This window comes from Lutra lutra, chromosome 9 (genome assembly GCF_902655055.1).
Source record: "Lutra lutra chromosome 9, mLutLut1.2, whole genome shotgun sequence".
Classification (NCBI taxonomy): domain Eukaryota; kingdom Metazoa; phylum Chordata; class Mammalia; order Carnivora; family Mustelidae; genus Lutra; species Lutra lutra.
The window spans coordinates 26,963,045-26,989,671 of record NC_062286.1 but is presented as its reverse complement, the minus strand read 5'-3'; the positions used below and the strand labels follow the sequence as shown (position 1 = coordinate 26,989,671).

Sequence of the window (26,627 nt, the reverse complement as noted above, 5' to 3'; positions counted from 1 at the left end):
GTGGGTTAAAACCTCTGCCCTCAGCTCAGGTCATGATCCCAGGGTCCTGGGATCGAGGCCCTCAGCGGGGAGCCTGCCCCCCCCCCACTTCTCTGCCTGCCTCTCTGCCTACTTGTGATCTCTGTCTGTCAAATAAATAAAATCTTTTAAAAAATAAATAAAATAGATTTGAGAGAAGTGAGCCAACGTGAGGGTGTAGGGTAGTGCCTTCCTCTGTGTGTGTGTGTGTGTGTGCACACACGTGCATGTGTGTGCATGTGTACATACACATCACATGTATATGTTTAACATGAAATATGTTTTCTATTTATATAGCATATATATTACATACTAATGTAATATAAAAGAATGTGCATATTCTTTTAATCTCCAAAGCATTCTTGTAGAATAAGTATTATGTCCCTTTGAACACACACGTATACTGAGTATTCTGAGGTCATTCTGACTCCAAGCCTAGACTTTTTGTAGTAACTGATGATGACGACGATAAAAGTGATTCTTAAGCCAGGGAGAGGACTATTTGCAATATATATATTGTCTCGCTTAACTCTTTCCACAACCCTGAGGAAACTTTGACACAGACAGGTGTCAGGAAACTTGTCCAAGATCACATAGCTAGTTGTGGAAGAGCCAAGATTTGAATATAGTTTTTTTCTGGCTCTCAAATCTTGGTAGTAAGCTGGTAGGTAGACTGATTGCCATACAAGAAAGGTAAAAAGTATCTAAAAAGTAACCTCTGTTCAATGGCAAGCAAGTGGTATAAACAAGTATTTTAAGTAAAACAAAGAAGGGAGGAAAAGAAAGAGGAAATAAACGGCCAGAATAATTTTTCAAAAATCTACTTCTGTATTTTTAGCCACATGGGTCATATTTTTTTTCCCCAGAATGTGTAAACCCTCATGCGAACTACCGGTTGAATAGTTAAATAGCCCGCTGTTCTCTATTAGCAGCTACTGTTGTCTGCAGAGACAAAACAGCAGCAGTATTCTGCAGTACTCTACCCGTCCTTTACTTGTGCTGCTCTGTTGCATGCCTTATTCTTGATAGATTTATTTTATTTTATTTTTTGAGAGAAAGCATGTGTGAGTTAGGAGGGGAAGGGCAGAGGGAGAGAGAGACTCTCCAGCAGGCTCCATACCGGGTATGGGGCTTGATGCGGGGTTCTGTCTTACCACCCTGAGATCATGACCCCAGCTGAAGTCAAGAAGAGTCAGATGCTCAAGGTACTGAGCCACCCGGCTGCCCCTCTTGATACATTGTTTTTTCCCATAAGTATAGTCACTTCCAGAAACTTCTGAAGACCTCCAGTCATATAATCACATAATATTCTCTGGAGTCCTTCTAAAGACATTTGAAATCCCAAATCCCTGGGACTCAGGAATTTATTGACAATATTACCAACACCCTTGGTTTTCTGTTCCTTGTTTCTTAGTCTCATAAGATTGCATTTTTCTAATGTACTACTAAAACTCTACATTGTTAACAAATCCACAAATCCTGGACTTTTAAAAGAAAAAGACTGGCTCCTCCTTTAACTCAACAATTATTGTTGGTCCTCCTTGAATGAGTAGAGGCCGGGAGTCCTTGGTTGCCTTGGAAGGGCTCACAGAACTCATGGCTAGGCGCCATCCACAGAGGACACCCACAACACCAGCCCCCCATTTCACAGATGAAGAATGCCAGACCCTTCCTTCTCTCATCTTATAAATCCTATGTTTTATTTTTCCAAATCTGTATCATGATAACACATGTAATCATGGAGGAAATCTTGAAGTATAGAAAGCAGCCTACCCAAAGTCAGAGCCACTCTGCGAGATAGAGGCTTTGTTTGTATCCTGTATGGATATAGCCTTCCATTTAAACATCCCCCTGGGGAGTTCTTCATTTCTAATGTTTATGCTTCTATGATGTTTTCAAACTGTTAGAAAGATTCCTCTTAAGATGGTGTTGAACCAACTACACAAATTTAGTTCATTTAAGTTTTCCTCATTAGTCATTTTCCCATTCTCTGATAATTTTCATTTCTTCTCTGTGGGTTTGTGTTTATGGCCAAAAGGGGACGAGGTATTCAGAGAAGTTTATTAGGCAAAATTAGTCTTTTTGAAAGCCATCTTCAGTTCTTTGTACATTTATCCAAACCATCCTGAGGTTTTATTTTATTGCCAGGTTTTCAAAAAAAAAAAAAAAAATTCATTGTTACATTTTGAAAACATGTTACTCTGTATGAATATATAAATTGAATTATATAAGTGGCAGATCCCTCTGGAAGTAAATTGAATACATGTTCCTGGTGTGAATTAACAGATGATGAAATAAAATGTCTTTGGACACAGAATTCTAATAACCTTTGGTAAACTGTGATTTAAAATTTGATAGAACGTGTATAGGCCATGTTTGGGATCTAGCTCTTTACTCCCTACCCTCTCGGCTATTTTCACTCTTCCCGGGGAGCTCTCATCTTTTCCAGGAACACTCCAGAGAACTCATTGATTCAGGTTTCCTGAGAATTAAAGCAGCCTCGAATCCCCTGGGATTGTGGGGTATTGGTGGGGAGAGGTGCCTAGAACACTGGACCAACTTTGGAGAAGTTGGGAGACTTTACAAAATCCTGATACCAGTGGCCCACTGCCAGTAGATGGACTTGGTCTGGGTTGTAGTCTTGCGCTTCCGGACTGTTAAAGCTCCCCAGGAGTCTCTTGTGCTGCCAGGGTGCAGAATCACTCTTGTAGCCCTGTGGTTCTCAGACTGCACTGTGTCAGAACCACGCAGAGGGCTTCTTGGGGTAGATTTCTGGGCCCCTTCCCCTGAGTGTCTAATCCTGTAGGTCTGCTCTGGGGCCTTAGAATTTGCACTTCTAGCATATCCCCAAGAGAGGCCGATGTTCCTGCCCATGACCCATTGTTTGAGAACCACTACTCAAGACCGCTGAATCACGGGGAAATCTTGCTAAAGTGCAGTTTCTGACTCATTAGGTCTGGCCCAAGGGTCTGGGTCTCTACAGTCCCAGCATGATGCTGCTGGTCCAGGGGCCAGCCACCCTTTGAGTAGCAAAACTCTAATCTAAAGCATTATTTTCGGGGCGCCTGGGTGGCTCAGTGGGTTAAGCCGCTGCCTTCGGCTCAGGTCATGATCTCGGAGTCCTGGGATCGAGCCCCGCATCGGGCTCTCTGCTCAGCAGGGAGCCTGCTTCCTCCTCTCTCTCTGCCTGCCTCTCTGCCTGCTTGTGATCTCTCTGTCAAATAAATAAATAAAATCTTTAAAAAAAAAAAAAAAAAAGACTTATAAAGCATTATTTTCAACCCAGTTCAGTCAGATCCTGGTTAGACAAGATGTGTGGTCTGGGAGATTCCTGGAGGTAGCACGGTGCTCAGCATAGAGTTGGGCCATTTGGTGGCAGGCAGAAATCTGGAGGGCTCATTGCTTCTTGGGCACCTAGCCAGCTGCCATTTGACAGGATGTTTGAACATGCCCTTGGCAAAGCTCTTTTGTCAATAGGGAACTTCATCGTAAAGATTCCCAGTTTGCTCAGAGGAGTAACACAGTAATTCTCAGCTCTAATCACACAATAGAATCACCCAGGGAGCTATTAAAATAAATATTTTAATTCCCAGGCCCTTCCCCTAGAAATTCGTACTGAATTGATTTAAGGTGGCATCTAGACAGTGGTATTCTCAAAAGCTTGATAAGTGATTCTCATGGACAGCCAGCATGAGAACCACTGAAGTATCTCATGTTGCAGTTTTACAGATAATTTAATTTTTTCTTTATATTTGGTTAATTTATATTCTACTGTGATGCAAACTAACTTTATTAGATAATGAAAGAGTTTAATTTGGCACTTTTAAGAAACTGCCAAGAAAAGGGCATATGTAGATTCCCTCACTTTAAATCCTAAATTCAGAGTAAAAGAGAGTGCTGGGAAAGTACAGCTGGTGTTTCTGAACAAGCTGAAATATGAAATATTTCTGGGACTGTATCAACAAGCCTAATTTTTTCCCCTCGGGGTTATGATTGTGTGGAACAAGTCTTCACTGCGAAGCTTGCCAAAAAAGGTTATGATAAAATCATGGAATGTGAACGAAGAGAATTCACAGTGTAACTTTAAAGGAGTCAGACTCTAAATTTAAAAATGTAGGGATGGCATACGTCTTACATTTGTAATAGAAGTTTTCAGAACAAAATAGTGCTGGATACAAAAAATCTCCACCTTTTATCCGGTGGTGTGTGTAAGGCCAAGGAGCAAATGAGTTTGGGAGGATGGCCACCAGAAAGTGTGGAGGACGGTACCAAAGACCCTCAACCCCTCCATCTTTGCAAGTTAATTTGCATTTCTATATGTGAGCAATAGTGTAGCCATTGACTAAATATACAAGTACCAGGAAAGGTGAAGTTCCTTTTGCTTTTGGCATTGTGGACCAGTGGGAAGATTGTAGGCTTTAGAGGCTCTGTCACTTGCTTTGTGACTTTAGCCAGGCTTCTTAACCTCTCTGTGCCCAGCTACTCATCTGCCAGGTAGACATAAAGGTGTTCTTTCTGTTCCCATGGGAGTATGAAAGAGGGGTGAGAAAAGGAGAGGCGTGGTGCCCCACGCATAGAAGGTGTCCCATCAATCAAGATCGCTTTCATTTCTCTAGCCCAGTCCTGTCAACCGAATCCTTAATAAGAAAAGTCTGTCAAAAGCCTCCTCTTGTAAGTCTTTATGGGTATTTTCTACCGGTGAATTACACCATTGTAGATTTCTTCTTAATAATTGTGAGGTGTATTTCTATTTGGAGAGTTCTTGCCTTAACACCTTGATTCTTGCTGGTCCCTGCATCCAAGACACTCTTGGCCTGCTACTCGCCTGCCTTCTCTTTTCCTTTGTTCAGGCCTCAGTGCAGGTGCTGGCCTCGCCCACCTGCTGCACCCGCTTTGCTGATTCTGCTTCAGGCGTTTGTCTCCACCTGGCAGCACGGGTCTGTTGGTCTATTGTCTTGGTCTATTGTCTCGCTCCAGAATTGTGAATCCAGGAGGGCAGGGACTTGGTTTTATTCCCTGCTCAAAGCTTTGTGCCCAAGAACTCCTGGCACGTGGAAGTCCTTCAGTAAACATTTGTCAGATGAATGAGTGAGAGTGGGATTAGAGGATCTCTCAGACTGCGCCTCAGCTGGTACCGCGAGGAGATTTGCCACCCCCAAACTCCCAAGTGGCTCCTGCAATCCCCTCGTGATGCCATGGCTGCTCCAAGATTTCAGGTTCTGAGGGAACGAGATTACCAAAGTGACATGTAGGGGAAACCGTGGTCCCAGGCTCCTTCCTCTAACTCTGTACTCTACCTACTCAGTTCTGTGATATCAGGTCTGATTCAAACTTGGCGTCCCTTGAAATACCTCTGTGGTTGGAACTCCCAAAGATTGTGTCAGAGTGACCATGTGCTGCCTGCATGGCGTTTGTGTGTGTGAGACTCAGGAATAAGTGTCAGGGAAAGAACTCGCGGAGCCCTCAGCAGAGTCGACTGGAGTTAGTTACCTGTCTAGATTTCAGTTGTCTGTTTCATGCTGCCTGTTTTCCATTAACAAATGTGCATTTTAAGTGACATTTTAAGAGACTTTGAAAGAGGAGGAAGGCTTCAGGGTCAGATGTGTGGGACTCCTCAAAAATAAGATTGAGTGAGAATCTGGCAGTATAATGTTTCTCTCTCTTTTTTTTCCCTTCCCTCCTCCCATCTAGTAGTTTTTGTTTCAACTTTGATTTTATTTAAATCTGTGTTTAAGCAGAAAATCTTGAATGTGATTGCTATTTGTAGATCATGATTGTACTTTCCCTGTTGACCTGTGGACCTGGAGAAGATCTACAATGAGCCAACATGTGGTCATACAGGTTCAAGTGACTAAGATTGATACACACTTTATTGTAAAATCATTCTAATATGGGGTGACCCTGTCAGTATTTTAAGGGCTAACCTCTTAAAGGAAGATAATTAATATGATGAAAGAAGCTGTTTTCTCTCAGTGACCCCTGTTATAAGTGATACTTTCACTTTCATCTTTCTATATCTGGGGCAGTTTTTGTTCTTTTTTTTAAGATGCCAGTTGCAAAGCGTTGCCAAGGCAACCAGACTGAAAATTTTGCTAATTAACTATTATATATAGATTTGTTAGGCTCTATAGGGTAAGAGTCAGGAGAGGCTTCTTTTCAAATGGATGAAATTTAAAATTCAGAGGTAATATCAGAAAAACCTTCTAAATGAGGGGAAATACATATGTGTGGTTGTGGTGTTCTCCTTATTTTCTTCATGGAAGAGAGATGGAATGGAGGCATAGATGAATAAATGAAATCTATAGGATGAATTAATTTAGAAATGGGGCTGAGAAAAGAAGTATCAGAAAGACACTTCCTGATGCTATGGTAACCATAGTTGGGTGTAAGCCACAGGTGAAAACGGGTGGGGTAGGGTGCTGGTGAGTAGGGGTTCTGCATAATCCATCAAGACTCAAATAGAGGGTTGAAAGAAGAGAAAAGCCAAGAATGTTAACAACTACAAAAATAAAAAAAAGATACAAATCTTAGAAATCTAGATTCTTCGAAAGCATCATTTTACAACTTGCCAAGTCAGTATAATAGGCTTGAATCTTACGCCTGCGAGTCATGGAGTTAAGAACACAACCTTAAAAATTTTAAGCAAAATCTGTTAGAAATACAAGAAGTTATTGGTTCATAGTGGATGATTTTAACAGATCCTTCTTGCAAATCAAATAAAAAGGGGGAGATGTAAGTGATCTGAATTTCCTAATTAAGCTTGATTGAATAGATTTGCAGGTTTACATCCAATAAACAGAGAATACATGTTCTTTTCAAATACCCACATATTTAAAGTTGACCTTAGACCACATGTGTACACACTTGTGCCAAAACACACACATACACACAAACACAAGCTTAAGAAATTAAAGGATGTAGAAAATGTATGGCCTACATTCTCTGCAACAAGGCAATAAAACTATAAAAATTAAAATCAAGAGGAAAGCCAGAAATACTTATGCAGAACTTTAATAGCATGCTTCTATAAAGTCTTTAGTTAAGGAGGGAATCAGAGTCGAATTATAGATTATTTAGAAATGAGTTACATTGAGAGTAATGCATATCAAAAAATCAGAATATAACCAAAGCAATATTTAGCCTAACGTATTAAAATCACAATTAAAATTATTTGCATTTCTAAGAAAGTAAAGGAAATAGAAGAGAACTAAACAGTAGAGAAAAGTCAGTGAAATGATCTGGAAGATGAAGGAAGAGATTCAAAAACTAACAGAACAAATGAGCACATAAACTACAAAAAAAATGGTCATACAACCTGAAATGAATTTGAAAATCTATAAATTAGGTCTAGATAAATTAGACACTTAGCAACGTCAGTACAGATGACTCTAAAAGAGTAGAATGCCTAAAATCTAATAAATCTGTCCCTTCTTCCTTTAAAAAAAATACTGAGTTCTGATAGTTTCACAATTGGGTTGTATGAAAACATCAAAAAACGGATAATTCTTATGTTATTTAGACTGTTTTATAGCAGAGTAAGGTAAAATGATAAAAAGCTCTTTGAACAATTTAGCGTGTCTTGGGAACTAAGCCTGGATGAGGGCAGCACACACCTGTGCACGCGTGCACACACACACACACACACACACACATACCAAAGAGCTACAGGTGACTATTAGTCAAGCTTATAAATTTAAAAATCTTAATGTTATAAAGTCAAATCCAGCTGGATCTTTAGAAAGAGGTTTTAAGAAAGCAAGGATAACTTTAAATTTGCTAATTGATTATATAATAAATTAAAGGGAAAACCGGTACAATCACCTTGAGAAAAGTCGAAGAAGCACTTAATAAGACCTAACCCTCATTTTTAACATTCCTAAATCCCTTCAGACAGTGGTTCAGACTGTGTCTATATACCTTACCCCATTTGTATTACAAAGTGCTTCTTAAGAGGTAAATAAATCTCCCAAAGTTCAAACTGCACAACACATCAGTAGGTGAAAACATTGAGACCATGAAACGTAAAGAGCAGAATAACCGGGAAGATGTAATATGGTAGGTTATGATGAAAGCATGTTCTATGAAGCATGTGTTTTAAAAGTCTGATTATACATACCAGATACTTTGCAGGATAAGAATGTAATGTGATACAGAAGAAGTTAATTGCAGCACATTAACAAGCATAGGAATTAAGTGCTGTTTGTAGTTACATTCATGGAGCTCTTACTATGAGGCCATGTGTTTGGGTTTGCCGATAAGCCATGCCCTGAATGTATTTCACAGACTCCATCTCCATCAGTCCCAATGAGGTTAAGATTCACTTTCTGCTCATCAGCTCTTTGATTTGTTCTGTCCACACTGATGGACATCCAAGAGTGGGATTCCTCTTGTGTTCTCTTTGCAAGGCAGTTGCTTGGGGTTACCTTAGGAAAATGGGCTCTATGCATTCTCCGTATATCCTACTGCAGCCACACTGGCCTCCTTTCTCCTCCTGGGACACACAGGGGTGCATTAGCTGTGCATTCTGCTGGGATGCTCTTCTTCCAGATAGCTCCATGGCCTACCCTCTCCATCGTTCCAAGTCTTTGTTTAAACATTGCCTTCTCAGTGATGCCTGTTCTGACCAGATTGCAACTGTCCCCTCATTTCCATGCACTCAGATTCGCCCTTGCTCCATTCCATTTTTTCCTCATGGCACGGACACCCTCTGCTATGGCACAGTTTGCTCATTTATGATGTTTGTTCTTTACTTGGTATTTCTGTCCACTGTGCTATGAATTATACCAGAGCAGGAATCCATGCTTGTTCTCTTCATGGTGCCTCCCACGGTGCTAGAACAGCAGGTTCTTAATAATTATTTTTTAATGAATTTACTAGAACTGTGAGTGTGAAGGCTTTCCTACAGTGTACTTTGATTAGCCAGGAAGTAGATGAGGTAGATGGTCAGTGGAATGAATGACACAGCAGTCAAGGTAGGAGTGACCTGAGGAAGACTTGGTTTTGGAAATAGGTCTACCTTTGTAAAAGGAGGAGCCGAGTGAACTGGAAGTGAGGAGGCCTGGATTCTTGTTTTCCTTTTACCACTGACCACAAGCAGATCACTTGAGCTCTTGCGTTCCAGGTTCTGTGTCTACAAAACAGACCACAGTTTCTTGTTTAGAAGACTAAGACTAGGTGATCTGGATCTGACTTTGCTTTTGTGATTCTGTATGGGTTTCACTGGAGGAAACACAGAGCTAATGATAACATACCCCAATACCACATGGCATCATTTTCACCCAGTGTTTTCTGAACTTCCCTCATCTGCCCCAGAGATCGTGAGACCATGATGATGTGCTTTCAGTTCGTTTCAGCCTTTTTCTCAAGGACATGATGTTGGTATAGGTTTCTTAAAAACTTGAACCGAGACACTCCACTATGGACTGGGGCTCCAGAAGCTAGGGCTTTGCTCGATCTATTTTTCTTATCTTTTAAAATGGCCGTGCAGCCGTGGTCAGTACAGAATACCGAAGAGAGGAGAGAGGGGCGTTTGATGGATCACTGCTAGAGATAGACAAGGCCAGATGGCGTTCAGGGAAATTACAGCTCATTCTCCATCTCGCTGAGCTTCCACATCATAGAATCCTATGATCTGAGTAAGTTCATCTCTTTAAAATTCAGGGCTCAGGGATGGAGTTCTTTAACGTTGATTGTCACATATCTTGTCCCCAGTCCCTGAAGTAGCCAGGATTTTTTCCTGGGTCCGTGTCAGGGTTTTAAACATACACTGTTTTCAAAGAGCAGCCCTTGAAACTCCTTTTAAATTCAAAGATCTTCAGGTGAGTCAGTGCTGGAGCCCAGTTCCCAGATTCTGCACATCATGCAGGCACCTACCTGAGCCACTCTTGATCTGATCCGAGCACTGGACGAGGAGTGTTCAGCACTGCTGAGCACAAAGGTGGAGGTCACTGCAGCCTCACACCCCTGTGTCGTGAGTGGATCTCTGGGGAGATCTTCACGGTCGGCTACGCTGGTTTCCACCAGAGTTCTTTCCCTCCCCTTCTCTTCGCTCCATGAATAGATCCTCAGGACTGCGTGCTCATGACGCCAGTGCCCCACGCTGCCGTCCGGGCATGTGCTAAATTCTTTCTCTCCCATTTAGAAGAGAAGCCAGATTGCTCCAAGGCCCGCTGTGAAGTCCAGTTCTCTCCACGGTGTCCTGAAGATTCCGTTCTGATCGAGGGCTATGCTCCCCCCGGGGAGTGCTGCCCCTTACCCAGCCGCTGCGTGTGCGACCCCGCGGGCTGCCTGCGCAAAGTCTGCCAGCCGGGATACCTGAACATTCTAGTGTCCAAAGCCTCAGGGAAGCCGGGACAGTGTTGTGACCTCTATGAGTGCAAACCAGGTACGCGCGGGCATCGCCTCCGCAGCCTCGTGGCTTTGCGTCGCAGGGTCACAGCCCCCTCTGCCGCTGCCAGCCTCCCGGGGAAGATGGGCACACCTGCCACTTCGGGTCCTGGCAGCCTAACGTCTGGCCTTCCAGTCACAGAGAGCCAGAGTGATCGTCCACTAGTACACGTGGCCTGCACATAGGGACCATCTTTGTTTCTTCTTTCTCTCTTGCTTCTAAGTGTGCTTGACGGGAAAAGCGGGCTTAACAATTTTTGTCCTCCAGCTCCGTGCTTCATTCCCCCAGGGTAGATCAGAGCCGTAACTTGTAGACGTATCGATCACCTTATTACACTTAAAGACAATCATTGTACGTAAACAGCGGGTTATGTTTGACTAAGTAAAGGCATCAGAAAGCCAGATGTGTCGTTCTGAGCTTCTCGGCCCCAATCTTTCCCCTGCCAGCTCCCCACCGCCCTCCGCTGACTTGATAGCCTGTGCTGACTTCTTAGACCATTTCCTCACCTTCGCTACACTTGGTTTGTTGTCCTGTCCCAGCTATCTTTTGCTTTATATTATTTCTAACATCCTTGTTCTTGTGGCATTTCTAATATGGTCTATGAACAGGGCTAGGCAATAGTGATTTTCCTCTTTGCAAGTTTCTAACCGTTGGTCAGAGTGGTTTTTTTCCCTAACTGCCAGATCAATCCCTCAAGCCAAACAGTCCCTTGTCTGTCTCTTACCGTGTTCCACGAGAAGCGCCTCTGGCTGGCTGGCTCTCTCCAGCCACGTAACAGCCACTGGTGTCACTCTCCCCCTAAGTCTCATCCTCACTCTTAGACGTCTGGTAACCTGCCTTCCTGGCACTGATCCGGGACATACTGCAATTCTCTACTCTTGCCTGAAATTAAAATGGCATTGCTAGGAGAGGGTTCTGGGACGCCGGGAACCTGCAGCCCTTTCTTTGCAAAGGGTCAGTGTTTCGTGTTGGGACTAAAAATGCAAGTAAATGTAACAGTAAATGGTGCCTCTGTTTGCCCCTCTCAGTTTTCAGCGTGGACTGCAGCACTGTGGAGTGCCCCTCCGTTCAGCAGGCCGTGTGCCCTCTGGACAGCTACGAGACTCAAGTCCGACTCACGGCGGACGGTTGCTGCACCCTGCCAACAAGGTTGGTTTGTCATCGGTTTCTCAGCTTCTCTCCTCGGTCTCGTGTGTCAGCACAGTTCCAGGCATGCAGTTTGTTTCCCCTTGGTATCAGGGAAACAAACCTAAAATTCTCCTGTTTCTGGGGAGAAATCAGAACTGTTAGTATGGCTTGGTATTTACATGTATTGTTCCTTGGATCAAAGCGAGCTGTCATGAGGTTACGTTACTAAGCTTTCCAGATTCTGCATTATTGGGGTGCCTGCGCACTTCTGCAGGCTGGGAACGACACAGGCAAACACGTCCCCCAGCAGCATGCAGTCAGGGAGGCACTGAGGTGTGGGTCCCAGCAGGCACGGCGTTTGACCCTCCACAGTGACTGTGACAGGTGCTTCACCATTGTGTCCAGTGAAATGAAACACTGCCTGCCCCACGGAACTGTGCCCCATGGAACTGCTCCCCACGGGTCCTTAACGTTTGCAATCACACATCTACCCACACCTGTTATTTGCTGAGGCAAAGAGGAGTCTGAATTCTTTTGATGCCTTCTAGGAATGAACACAGCTCTCTTTGGCTTGATGGGGGGAAAAAGTTGCTGTCATTTTAGTCACAGTAGCAGGACATTGTGCATTTAGCCCAGCAGGACGAGGCTCACTCCAGAGCATGAGGTCTCCGGGTCTTGTCCTTGACAGTCTTCAGAGCACCACTGTGGAGCTGGCCCTTTGTGCTTGGCTTTGGGAAAGCTGTGCTTGGAAACATGGAGTTTATTTTCTGTTTCTCCTACTAAGATGCCCCACCGCCCTTCCCTGCCGCGACCTCTCCTCCATCTTTCCCAGGCCACTAAGACATCGTTTTTGACTAAGTCAGTTCATTTCTTTCTACTCTGCTCTACATTTAATTTCCACGGTTGGAAGGGTGCCTTCTTTTGCTCCCTTTCTAATGTTTGTCCCAGTCCCAGTCCAGTGTTAGGCACTTCCCTTCTGTGTGTGTTGCAGTAGTTGCGATTTTACAAATGGCCTGTCAAGATAGGAATATGTATGGTCTGTAGGGAAGTGCCAGTTATGGAGTAGACATCCAGAGTGTGTTCTGATCATTACTCTTCTTCTCTTCAGATACATTAGTTTTCCCCTACCCTTTCTACCCTTTCTCCTGTCAGAAGCTCTAGAGTCTCTCAGATGTGTTTTACACCCCTTGTCCTATCCTTTATACTGTATCATAAAGTAGATACAAAGATTTTCGTGAAGGTAACCTACCAAATGGCGCAGCCCCTTCTTGTGACATTCCAGTGTGGTAACATATCTGAAGATGCTTGGGGAGGGTGAAGCACTGTGCAGACGTAAGAATCACCAGTCAGTAATGGAGGACGAGGGAGTACTACTAACAGTAACAGATGTCCCTTCAAGGTCTTCATGAAAAGGAAGGTGGCACATTACATTACAGAGCCTAATTAATCAAAACTAAGCCAGTTGTTAATTAACAAGTCCTTTAGTGAGGAAAAGGGACAATTCTCAAGTCATTGTTATAAATGCTAACATAGCACCATCTGCGTGTAGGAGGCACAGTAGATGATTTTTCAGTCCCTCTAGGGGGTCCAAGTGGGTAAAAGTTCCTGGAAGACTTGTTTAATCTCAGTTTAAGGGTAAATTTTCCTCACAACTAATGATGTACAGTGATGAATTGGGCTGCTTCCTGAGCTCCCCAGAGCTGGAGAGATTTCTTTCCGCCTGGATGGCCACCTGCCAGGAATGCTTAGAAGAAATGTTACATTGGAAAGGACGTTCGGCTTCGATGTCTTCCGTTTTATCTCCAAGCTTCTGTGAGTCTTGTAAACATAAACCTTAGGATGGTTGTTACTGTGTTGACATAGTTTTGACTTTGGCATTCAGGGCTGAGGAGTGGTCAGTCAGCTAACCGTGCCTCTGATGAAGAAATTGAAAACAGAGAAGGAAGTCATTCAGAATCCCACTGTAAATTATTTGCAGGGAAGGGATAAGTTCTCACAGCCTTTTGTTTCTTGTATTTTACTCAGTGACCCATGCGCCCTCCCTGCCCCTTCTCCACATCCTCCTGTGTTCCCACCTGGATGAGACCCCTCTCCGCTCACTGACGTTCACGCTCACTGCAGGCTCACGCAGGTTCACGTTCGTTCACGCTTACGCAGGCTCACGTTCGTTCACGCTCATGCAGGCTTACGCAGGCCCACGTTCATTTACGCTCACGCAGGCTGATGCTCCCGCAGGCTCACGTTCATTCATGCTCACTCGGGCTGACGCTTGCACAGGCTCCCAGAGGCTCACGTTCGTTCACGCTCACACAGGCTCACACTCCCATAGGCTCACGCTCGTTCACGCTCCCTCAGGTTGATGTTCGTTCACACTCACACAGGCTCACGCAGGCTTATGCAGGCTCACATTCATTCACGCTCACGCAGGCTCACATTCATTCATGCTCACGCAGGCTGACAGTCACGCAGGCTCGCTCTCATTCACGTTCATGCAGGTTCATACTCATTCACGGTCACGCAGGCTCACCCTCACCCATGCAGGCTCACGCTTAAGGAGGCTCACATTTGTTTACACTCACTCAGGCTCACACACAGGCTCACGCTCATTCACAGTCTTGCAGGCTCACACTCATTCACGCTCAAGCAGACTCAGGCTCAGTTGACTTTCCTGAGTGCCTTCCCCTCCCACAACTCCTGCTCCCCTTTCAGGACTGCATTTCCTCCTCTTTGAAGTGTTTTCCGTCTTCAACCCTGAGGGTGACTTAGGTTCCCTCCTCTGTTGCTTATAAATAAATTCCCATGTATCTCTTTAAGCACTTTTTATAACAAATTGAAATCATTGATTGGGGGGGGTCAATATTTCCTACTCTGTGATTTTTCAAGGGAAGGGAGTATTTTATAGTCTCTAGTACCTAGAATAGGCATTGCTGTAATGTGTTAACCTACATTTGTTGATGAATGAATGAATGAAAGAGAGAGAGAGCAGGGCCACTCTAAGCCATGTTGATTTACTTATTGAAGAAGGAAAAAAATGAATTTTTTAGTCTCCTGTTAATCATCCTACTGTTGGGTGGTAATACTACTCCTTGTCTCACTTTGAAAGCCTTGTGCTTTTCCCCCAATCCCCATCTTCATGGCCCACTTCTCAGTACTACAGAAACTCTCCTTTCCAAGCACCAAGGTCACCTCTCAAAGCCTTTATCTCTCCCGTCCACCTTTTCTAATATTGTTCACCCTGCAGGACTCCAATTAAATTCCACTTTATCCAGAAGGTCTTTATGCTTCACCCAACACCCATCCTACTCCCTAGGAACTCCTAACATATTCTTTTCTGTGTTGCCAATTAATCACATATTTCCTTGCATTGTTATTTAACTGTTACATGCATAGTCTTGTCTTACCAACTAAAGGACATTTCTAGAGGTCAGGAATTGTGTCTTCCTTCTTTTCCTCTGTACATGCATTAATACTGAATGAATCGGTAAATGCAGAGTATGCTCAGAATACAGCTAAACCTAGTTTAGCATATTAAGTGGGTTCCCCACTTACTAAGGAGGATGACGGGTCATACTTTGGCAGGAGAATAAAAACCCAAACAATCCATGTGAGAATGGAAATAAAAACAAGAGCGCCCAATATGGAGTAATCACAGTATTTTAAGAGAAAAAAACTACATAACTTTATCTTTTGTGTGATTTACATCTTTAGGAGCATGGTGTTTAGGTAGAAAGAGTATTTTAGAATACATAAAATTCTGTTACAATTGTTTGATATTTGCCAGGATGTTTATAAAGAGCATTATTAAGAACTTACAGCCATTTCAGATCAAAACCGATGTTGTGGAGGATTCAGGGGGACAGCCCTTGGCAGTAAGGGTGAAGGTAAATTATCAGTAGAGCTTTACCTTAACCCGTTTTTTGTAAGGATTTATTGGACTTCCAGAGACGACGAAAGGAGCTTGTGGAGTTTCTGTCTCTCACCTTAAAGAACAAATTCCTCTCTTTCATTCCCAGTGAGACCGTTTTACCCATTCAGGCCCCTGAATGCCCTATTTCTGTGCGAGTCCTTGCACGGTTTGTGAATTTTCTTTTGAGTTGTCTGTTTTCAGACAGCTGTTACTAGTTCATTCGTCAAGCGTACATTGAGCTCTTCCAAGTGACAGCTCCTACCCTCTAGATGTTCTTACTGTGCATGGACATCTCTTTCCTCTTCTACTCCTGACAAACCCTGGCTTTCCCACCTTACTTCTGCCCTCTCTACAGAGAGCTCATTCCTTCTTTGCTTGCTGCAACTCTGCTTTTTCTTCATGGCCCAGCCTTTATTTTCCCCTCTTCCGCTATCTTTTCCTGAACTTCATCCCATTTTGACGTCATTCTTACATGTGATATAATTATCTCCTAACCATTTTTAATTCTTCTTTCTTCACCTAGGTTTTGGATTCCCAAGCATGCTGCCAGTTCTTTTTACCCTTCTCTCTTTTCTTGGCCCTGGAATAGGATGTGAGTTCATCACACCTTTCAGGAGACACTAAAAAGGAATGAAAGTTGGTGGCTGGGGGCCTAAACACTGTATGATGGCAGAAAGGAAAACCAGGACTGTCTGAGGGGCTCACAACACCTGTGGTCTTTGGAAGGCTCTGTGTGCATGTGTGCATGCACACACCTCCAAGCAAAAGGAAACTTACAACAGAGGAAGTTATGTCAGATACATTGATCCAAATGGTGTCTTTGCAGGGAAGGACGAAATATTTAAGTAACGTGAAGATAGTAGTAAGGAGGACAGCTTAACTGTGCAGTGTGCCCTGCTGTTTACAGAGCTTTTGCACTCTTGTTCTCATTCTATCATCATTCTGATTCCACAAGGAATTTACAGATATGAAAACAGAGGCTGAGAGAACAAGTGACTTATGTAAAATCGTAAGTGTTCTTTGGTACAAGGATCAGAGCAGGGGTCCGAGTCTTCAACCCAGCTTCTCTGATCCAAAGCCTTGTCCTCTCCACTATAGGTTTTTTTGGTTTTGGTTTTTTGTTTGTTTTTGATAAGTGTTTTGCTGTTGTTCTTAAGCCCAGGAAATATATCAGTGATTATGAATTTATATTTCACCAAAATATGTATTTATTTTAGCATCGTACATATTAACACACTATGCATAAGTGTCAGTTATTCATTGTTGCGTATCAATTGTTACGTTACCACCCCCTGAAGTAGTAGCTTGAAACGACAAATGTTTGTCATTTCTCGTGGCTCTGTGTGTGGACTGGGTGGTTCTTCTGTCATCCACTGGCGGGATGTCTGGGCTGGACGTCAAAGGTGGCATCACTCCCACGTCTGGGAACTCAGCTGGGATAGCTGGAAGGGCCTGTCACCCCCTGTGGGGTCTTTCGTCCTAGGCTTCTCCCGTGATGGCAGAAGCGAGAGAAGAAGTTAGCAAGGCCTTCACAGATGGGACTTGGAAGTCACACAGCCTCCCTTCCATCATATTCCAGGCAAGTTATAGGGTGACCCCTGATTCAGAGTTGGCAGTAGATGCCACCTCTTGATGGGAGAAGCTGCAATGAATTTGTGGCCATTTTTAACCCACCATAACATATTTGACCAAATAGGTTTCTTTAGATTTCATTCTCTGATTCTAGAAATTTGTGGAGTGCTTCCTGTAACTATGGGATTCTTTTCCAAAGACTAACATCCTTCCGAGCCTGGGGTTTGTCCCCTCAAGTATAATTCAGGTAACCCGTAGCTAAGCTGCTTTTCTGTCTGCAGCAACCTTTCTGCTGCTCTCGGGGCCTACCAGTGGGAGCAGGCAGTTCAGCTGGGAGTAGACCCATGATGTAGGACCTCCCGAGCACCATTCCAGCTTGGCCGTCATTTAGCTGATCATTATTTTTAACTCCTCTCCTTAAAGTTGTGACTGCCCGGTTAAACTTGGTTTAACAGGGAATGTCATTTTTGGATGCCGTAAGATGTGCCTGGTGAAACCAGATCAGTCTTAAAAACAAACACCAAACGCTCAGAGATGTTGTGTAGAAATTCTCCTCTATAATGGTTGGTTATGTAATGGTTGCCTGAAACAGACCCACCACACATAGCCGGAGGATAGATCAGCCTCAGCTGGAGGTCTGTGCTGCCCGTGTTCCCGTGTCAGCCCATCCAGACCTCCACGCAGTTGGGCTGTTTCTCAAGGAGGATGTCTCCTAGATCACAGGTTTGTTTTCCTCTACATTCCTCCCTCTTTGCTATATCCAGGGTTATGTGCCCGGTTTTATAGAAGCTTCCCATTGCCTCTCTAATTTTTCATGTCTTTGTAGATACAGGCTGATAGGGCAGACATTAACTAGTTAAAAATCTAGACCATAATACCTCTACCTTATTTCCTCTCTCTGTAAGTCAGATGAGTTTTTCAATCCTAATGCCTTTTGAGTTGGTATTTAACAACTTCATATTTTTATTAAGATGAATGAATGTAATATGTTACCGACAGCCATCCCTTTGAAATTTGTTTTAATGAGATTTGTCCCTAACTTTTTGTTCTGAAACCGTTCTGTGATCAATTTCTGTCTGTAAACATGCATTCCTTAAAAGTTATTGAGAAAAATCCAATCTGGTTATTTTGAGATGGAAATCAACGAAGTCATTGTTTACAATGTTCAGACTTAAAATAGGGTTTTTCCTGGGTTGTACACAGTGCAGCCAGCCAGGTTCCCAAGCTCCCTCCTGGCTCCAGCCTCTTTCTGACTAACAGGTCTGATTCTCTTCCAGAACCTATATCTGGAACATTTATATCTCTTGCTTTCTGAGACACTACCCTGAAAAACCGATTTTATTTTTAAATTAAGATTTAGAAGCATTTTTAACTTTTTTTTTCCTTATCCAAAGTCATGTAAAAGTTTTAGATTATCTCTTAGCTAAAATGTTGATTAATATGTGACTTTGGTCTTTACCAAGAAGTTTACTAGAATATCCTGAGTACATCACATTCCTGGTGCACCTGCCCCGGCGATGCAGACAGATCTGAGCCCGAGCGCTCCTCCTTGGGTGGTAGGTTGTATGGCTCTCCCGTTTCACAGGTGGAGCTTGGTGAGTGGCAGGGCACAAGCCACCAGTCTCGCTGTCCCCTATGGCCCTGAGCTCACTCCCCACCCACCTGTGCTTGGCCCCACCACTTAGGAAACTTAACATGCTATGGGCTGCTTACTTACCTTTATTACGATAGTCCTTAACCAATGTATGTAAGCCCATGTGTGCATGGGAGTAAACTGTCCAACAGTGAAGGAATATTCCTCCACACATCACGTGGTGACACGCAGAGAGCGCACACACCCAGAGGTTGCGTGCTGGAATCCAGGCCCACTTCTGCATGAATTTGGACAAGGCTCTCATGTCATCTGGTCTGTTTTCTTCTCAGAGAGAGATAAAGGGGAAGAGGGATTTGATGATCTCAGAATTAACTTCTACCTTTAACTTTGACTTTCCCAAGCCCTTGAGAGAGGAAAGAACCCAAGCCACTGGTGCTAGGAAACTCCTGGGTGAGGAAGAAGGAACATTTTAGAAAATCCCAGGACTCACAAGATAATGAGAGAGATACATGGTTTCATAGTAATAGGAATGGAAGAAAGTCTAAACAAAGTCATAAAACAATTGTTTACTTTTGTTCTTCATTTTCTTTTTAAAAAAAATTTAGGAAAGGTAAAATGAAATAAACTTGCAAGACTAGTGATTTAAATCAGGGTAATCAGTCTGGTTGAAACATGAAAGCCGGGTGATAGCCCAATAAAGTAGATGGCTAACGGAATATTGCTAGTTCCTTTTTTTTCCCTTTTTTTTTCTTTTACGTTTGTAAATAGAGAGTCCCTTATATAGCGGGACTGGAGAATATCTGGTCAAAGGCTGAATCTGCAAGAGAAGGGTTACTCTCTTCAGCTGCTTTCTAGTAGAAGGTGGACACCTCTGCCTGTCAGCCTGCCTTGCCGGGTGGGCTGGGGGAGGATGTGATGTGTCGTGTCCTTCTGGCCCTGCACACTCGGGCATGATCTACAGCCTGCGCATGCCCGCTTACTGGCCCCTGGATCATGTTTGTACTTGTTTCTCCCCAGCTGTTGCTACTTGACTTTCCCTGAGGTTTTTATCTTTGTCTGTTCTCCCTGTCAGTGTTTATTCAGCTCCTCCATATTCTTACTGCATTTTTCTGTGTTTTACTCTAACTTGTGTACACACACACAGATACACACACACACACACACACACACACACACACACACACACACACATCCGGCACTCTTTGGGTGGAAGTGCGTTAGATGCTCTACTCCTGACTTTATGAGTGGACCATTTCTTTCTGCAACTCTTAAAATAAAAAAAACGATCTACTGAATTAAGTTCCCCTTTTCTTTGTTTGATCCTCAGTTTTATTTCTCTAAGGCATTGACCTTAGAAGACAATTTCCCACTCATACTCTGTCATATCATAACAGCTTGAAACACTGCAATTCCAGGAAGGGAAATAAGATAAAAGGAAGGATGCCAACCCCATTGTATCTGAAGGATACATCAGATACACAGCCCATGACCAGAACAAAAGTCATAAATTTCCTTTACTTTCACTGTAACATCTAGATGTTTGTATTCATCTGCTTCGGGTTGAGAATCTAGGACACTTCGTTCCCATTCCTCAATCTTGGTTTCTCTGTGCTCTCACGAAAAATCTTTCTTGTTGGTGCTACATTGTATTTTGATAATAGGCTCTTGTGAGATTACCACTGCACTGTTTCTTATGAAGAGATGTAGATCTTTAGAGAAGGAGCTTTCTTTTCCGAGGTTCCAGAATTCATAGCCTGATATCGACTCTACCAGATGAAGCTATCAGAATGGAGTCTTTGTCAGGTTTTCTCTTCCCTTTGGAAGCACTTGAGTTAAATAAAAATTAATTTAACCACAAAGCTGCAGTGAGTAAAAACAAGGTACAGCTTTGAAAATGTCAGATGTCTAAGACTCATTGAGGGCCTCATGGAAGGCTGAAAACACTGGGCTTAGTGTGGTAGGGGGCATGGTGATGAATAAGGTGAGGCTTAGGCTTGAAGGAACTCAACACCGTACAGACATCAGCTCTGCCAATTCCAAAAAGTTCTAGACTTTTGGAAGGTAATAAGAAGGGAACACACAGAGAGTGATCTGCTTTCAAGAAAAGAATCGACTAACAGACTGGCTTTCTACCAAATAATGGAACTGAATTTAAGAAAAAGCTGTAATTTCTGTAAACTCAGAAGTCAAGGACTTCAAAAAGCACACGTACAGAAAAGCTGATTATAATTTTTCGTCTCTCTCCCTCTTTGCCTGTAGTTTTTAATCTTGGGATCATACAGTTCCCGTGTCAATGGAAACACAGTGGATTTTCTTCCTCCTCTGTCCACTTCTGAGTAGTAGTTTTGGAGTGACTGTAGTAGGAGTCCTTTAGCTTCTTGTTTGCTAATGTACTTACATGTGGGTGGTTGAACTTCCCAGAGTTCCTCAGCGCTCTATCTCCAAAGCCTCAGTCTGTCATTCTGCTGGTCGAAGCCTCGAGGATGGTGTTGGGAGGTGGGAGTGGTAGGTGGGAGGATCATATAAGGGCCAGGAATACAGAGGGCGAGACTCTCAATACAGGACACATCAGCCCAACCAGAAAAACTGCCTGAGGGTGGCTTGGAACCTATAGGTCCTTCTCAGAGCTCAGAGAGCACTCTGGCCCTTCTCTGATACAGTGTTAAGTTCTTTAGATCATCAAATGATATTATAGATGCATATGCTTTTAACATTGTGCTAGGCAATTAAGTTGCTTGTATCATGCCTATCCAAGCCGGCCAGTGGAAATTGTCCCTGAATAGGCATTTTTGAAAGGACTTCATCAAATTAAGAGCCTTATAATTAATTATCATATCCATCTGTTCCCAAGACATTGTCTCAAAATAACATTTTTTTGGGGGGGTAAGATTAGTCTGTTAGGACAGATTTCTCTAATTCAGTTCACTTTTTGGATGTTCTCTTGAATTAGGATAATTTATCCAGCTGCTTTTTGGGAATATATAAAATGAAATTATACAATATGTAAAATATGCATTAGCATAGCACAGATCTAAAACATTCCTGACTCTTGACATGCTATCATGGTAGCATTCCCTCTGTTTTTAAACATATCCAGAAAAAAATTTGGAAATATATTTGAAGTCCTCCTTTCTCAACTAAGAAAAGAACATCTATTCTGTTGCCCTCTGCCACAGTAATTTTTGGCCCAAAAGAGCAAGTCAACTCATAACTAAAAAAGCCAGAGTCTATATTAAACTCTCATGTTTTTAAAACAAAATAATTTTAGGAATTCCATGTTGTTATTGGACTTATCCCCAGATTGAAGAAAACATGCTTTCCTAGAAGTAAAGCCCTTGTCCATGGAGATGAACTATCTCCCTAGTAGAGAGTTTAATTTGTTAATAATTCACTTCAGATGTGTGAGCCCTGTTCTTCCTATGCTGGTGCTTTACGCCTGTTGCATTTCGCCATGAAAATGACCAGTATCCAGTCTTCTGTTACATTTGTGTAAGTCCTGAAACAAAGTTGAAGGCCCTCTTTGAGCGGCTTATGGTTTGGCCTGGACATCAGCAGACCCTTGATACCGGGCCCTCTGACTCTCCCAGAAAGAGAGCCACACAACTGAATTCCGTACGACTTTCAGGAAACTTGGAAAGCAGGCTCCACTGCTCGGATAATATTGAACCTCAGAGGACTTTCCCCACCCACCCTCATTTGATGTTATCATCATCATGACGCAGGCAAACAGAACAGCTCCACACAGTTTTGCAAAAATGTTTTGTGAAGTTATTCACGTAACTAGTAAGCACATCTAAAATGTTAGAAATCCTCCTTCCTCTGGAAATGCCCAGAGCAACCACAGATCTCATGGATTGTGTTTCCCTGCTCGTTTGCCCCCACACGTTGGATGTAAGGGACAGGGCTCCTCAGTGCTGTGTGGACACAGTGTGCAGAGAGTTCAGGGTGGTCTGGGCCCAGTAGATATTTAACTGCTTAACTGCAGCCACAGGGAAGGCAAAGATAGCTTGTTTCGCTTGAATCGATGCTCACTTAATCTGTGAATGTTATCACCCAGACAAGTGCATCTTAAATTGCCCTTTCCTGACTTTGTCTTGGTTGTTTTTTGTTTTCTTTCTTTTTTTAAAAATTTTTAAAATTTTGTTTTGTTTTGTTTTTTGAAAAGGAAAGAAGTTGTATGTCATGGCTCTTGTGATCTTGTACTCTGTAGGTCATGGATTGCTGAAGACTCTTAACGATACTTCTTGAGACTTAAAATTGTGTACTTTTGAGGGCCAGGATGCACCTTACTTTGTCTCTCTCCCATTAGTGTTGAGCACAGGTAAATAAATACTCAAGAATTGCCTTTAATTAAGTTTGTAGATAGTTTATAGATAATTGATCTGTGCCAAGTCCTACCATGAAAACCCTTTCGTGTTTCTGGTCCGTTCAGGGAATGATTACTTGAGTGTTTATGGAGTGCTGGACATTGTGCTTCCTGGTGGGAATAAGAGACGCCGATTTAAGGAGCTGACCTTCTAAAGGGAAGGCAAACATGTCTAAATCATTACGGTTTAAAGTAGCTACCTGCTTCAGCAGCAGGAGTGTGAAGAAAAAAAATAAAAACTAGCTCATAGAGCAAAGAAATACTGATTCTGACTTGGAGGACTGTTGGATTTGACTTTTGAGCTGAGTCTTTAAGAATGAGTCAGAGTTGACCAGCTGGAGAAAGAAGAAAGGGCATTCTGGGCTCTTGTGCTCATTGATTTTTAAACTTTTCACGTGATTTCCAGCTTAAAACAGTATCACTAATCCCATCTATCTTTATGATTCAAGAAAAATGGAATTCATGACAATGCGGATTTTTTTGCCCCTCAGATAACCACCCCTTGTCAGGAATACATCACTTGTTTAACATTGTTTATTACTTTCCTATTGTTTTCAATTAAAGATGCTCCACAGTGTGGTACACGAGGCCCCTTCTTACCCAGCCCTGGGCTGCTTCACTCGTCTCATCCCCTGTAGATCCCCCTACAGTAGAGCCCCCAGTCCCCACCCCAACGTGTAACATGCGCCCGGTGGGCTGAGCCCTTTGCTCCAACCTAAATAAGCTATATTCTTTCTTGCCTCTGCAAATTTGAGTAAGTTCTTCCTCTTCCTGGAATGTCTTTACCTGCACCCGCACCTGCCCCATGCCTGACAGTTGCTCAGAACCTCCCTCCCTCACACACACACACACACACACACACACACAGCACCAGGCATTTATCCCTGGGCCTCTCAGAGAAGGCATCATGGAGGAAGTGACCCTTGGGAGGGAATGGAGGACTGTGAGGCCCAGCAGGGACTTCAGTGTCGAAGATGTCGAGCCGCTCCTGCGCTGACTGGGCTTTCCTCCAGCAGCTGCCGACAGTTGGGGTCTCCACACAGAGAGGGAGGTACTTAGTTGACACCACAGTTTGCACTTGGCAGGCTTGGGGCTGAATTTGACCCCAAGACATGTCCTCTTTGCTTCACTTTTTCCCCCCTCATCTTTAATGACTTACATTTTAAAACTGGGATGCTTCAGGTAAAAATATGGCTTCTTTTGAGCAATGGGAAGGTGTGGCAACAGTGTGCATTTCATGGTGGAATGAATAAGGAACAGACCTTCTTGAGTTGTCTACACAGTAGTCCTCTACTCTTTCAGGATTCCTGCCTGACTCCTGAAGACACTCAGGTTTGGCCTCTCTGGGTTTAGCTGACTTGGGTTTGGTGTTGAGGGACCAGATGTAGATGAAGGTTAAGAGGGTAAGAAGTTTAAAGACATCGTGAAGATAAGGGCTCAGGTGAAATGCTGGGCTTGGGGCTGTCTTGCTAAGGAGTTACAGTCAGGATGAGGCCCAGGCTGAGGCGAAGAGGGAAAGATCTCTGGGGCGCAGCTGTCTTGGGGAGGCTGAGAGTCGGGTGGTGGGAGTTTGGGCATGGCAGGACCCAGAGCACGAACTGTTGTGATCAGTGAGGAAGGTGTTGGCTTCAGGGATTTTAGATTGCTGTGGCCTCAGAATCGAGGAGCTGAAGGGCAAGACGCGATTCCAAGAGATGAGGTGAAGTGTCGATGTTGAAAGTGCTTCGTCCACATGGACATGGAGGCCTTCCAGATTATCACATAAAATAGCTAACAGGTGGTGAGCGTTTCTGTGTTCCAGCTCCTATCCCAGGTGCTTCTCATGTATCAACTTTGTTCACAGAGCAGGACTAGGAGTTAGGAGTACTTTAATCGCCCCTATCTTACGTGTAGCTCAGATGAGGCTAAGAGAGATGCTATCATTTGCCCAAGGTCATATAGCTCCTTATGGCCAGAGCTCAAACCTAAGATTGTCTTCAGGTGCATTCTCTGACTGCCCCCACTCCAAGCCCTTAGGAAAGGAGGGAAGACAGAGAAGGAGGGCTTGCATGAGGGAGGAGAGCAACAGCATGGGGGATGTGGCCAGCTAGGAGGAACTTGACCACCCTTCCAACCCAGGTGATAAGTGAGTGTGGGGGAATTTGCTGTCTCACTGAAGACAGCTGTCAGGAAATACCATTTGGGGGCCACACAAGGTGAGTGTCAGAACCCATCTGAGTGGCACGCTCTGCCATGATGTTCTAATGTTGAGAGAGTTTGTCTGCAGAAAGGTTGGGGAAGGCAGAGAGGTTGGAGTGGTAGAGTGAGAGAAGCAGAGTAATGTTCTGTGAGGAGGCCCATTCCCTTGAGGACAGGAGGCCATTGGGTCTCGGACTTTGCACTGATGACAAGGATGAGAGGTCTGGGAACTGACACCCCACACGGGTCCAAGTGGGCACATGCTTCTTCATGATGCACGGTGTGTCCGCACCAGCTCAGGCCCCAGGGGGCTCCAGGGGCTCGAGGCATGCTAGCCACCCAGGCTGTTCAGATTCTCCCACAGAAGGTTAGTCCTGATGTCTTTGGTGTTTGTTGTTTGTGTGCTCCGGAGAGGAAATGGAAAAATTTACATCTCACTGTGTTCTCATTTGTGATTGTATATCCCACTCGTTCCTAAACTAAACTCCCTAAACGGAGAGCCAGAGCCATGTGCATCCCCAGCCCCGCCAAGCCGAGCGCCTCCTGCTTGTGTTCACTTGGCAGATGGTTAGGAAATAATTGTATGTTCATCCGTAAGCTAGTTCCGTGTTCCACAGCGCCCGTTTCTGATGCGGTCGGTGATCCCAGCTCTGAGGTGGGTATACCTTATGTTGCTCTATGAAAACTTCCTCTCCACATCCAAACCCAGTCCTCCTCCTTCCTTGAGTACACTGGCTGGTTTCCCTTCTTTCTTCCTCTTCTTGCTCACTGGTTTTCTGTGCATCCCTTACTCCTGCCCATTTACTCTCTGAGCCCATCCTGCCGACCACGAGAGCAGATGCCAGTGTCTGAGGACCTGAAGACAGAGAGCCTTCTGTTCCTGGGACTTGGCTGTTGTCAGACTGTTGGGCTACACGGAGCGTGGTTCAGGTTGCCCGCAAGGTCCCAGCTCTCCTGTTTAACAGGGGCCCAGGCATTGGGGAGTCTTTCCAGCTGGGCTCATACTCTGGTTCGCCAGCTGCCAGGACTGAATCCCTCTGGAACCATCTGACTCTCTTCTTTGGCCATCGCATTGAGGTGGTGACGTGTGTGAAGTGTTCTTGCCTCCTTAGCCCCCCTGCTTACTGTGGAGCCTGGTTCTAGAACATGACTGTCAATCTTACAGGAACCATGTGGGCTTATCAGTTCCATTTTCCTACCATTTCTACCACTTTTCTTTCAACTTCGCACCGTAAGATAAGATTCCTACACCACATGCCAACCTTGAGGAGGGAGCCATAATCATCTGCCTCTTGAGAACACGAGAAGAAGGGCTTCAATGACGAATTCATAAAGGTCTTACAATGGACTTTGTCGTTATGACTGATATTAGAAATACAAAGGAATATTTTACCTCATTGCCCTCTTTATATCTTCTGTGTATTGGAGCATATCCTTTGATTGCTCTCCACAGGGAAAAAAAAAAAAAAAACCAAGA

At 43.9% G+C, this 26,627-nt stretch overlaps 1 protein-coding gene across 8 annotated transcripts in view; it reads left to right on the top strand.

The window, feature by feature from the left end:
* The window catches only part of CRIM1 (cysteine rich transmembrane BMP regulator 1), a 187,458-nt gene that overhangs the window by 73,181 nt on the left and 87,650 nt on the right, over nt 1-26,627 (top strand). For 6 of the 8 annotated variants that reach the window (XM_047744662.1, XM_047744664.1, XM_047744665.1 and 3 more), the window contains exons 3-4: nt 10,160-10,402; nt 11,434-11,554. The exons of 1 other annotated variant lie outside the window; for it this stretch is intronic. In XM_047744662.1, the coding sequence (XP_047600618.1) occupies nt 10,160-10,402; nt 11,434-11,554 (364 nt within the window). The remainder of the gene's footprint in view (nt 1-10,159; nt 10,403-11,433; nt 11,555-26,627) is intronic. One more of the 8 variants, XM_047744666.1, reaches the window with a different exon arrangement.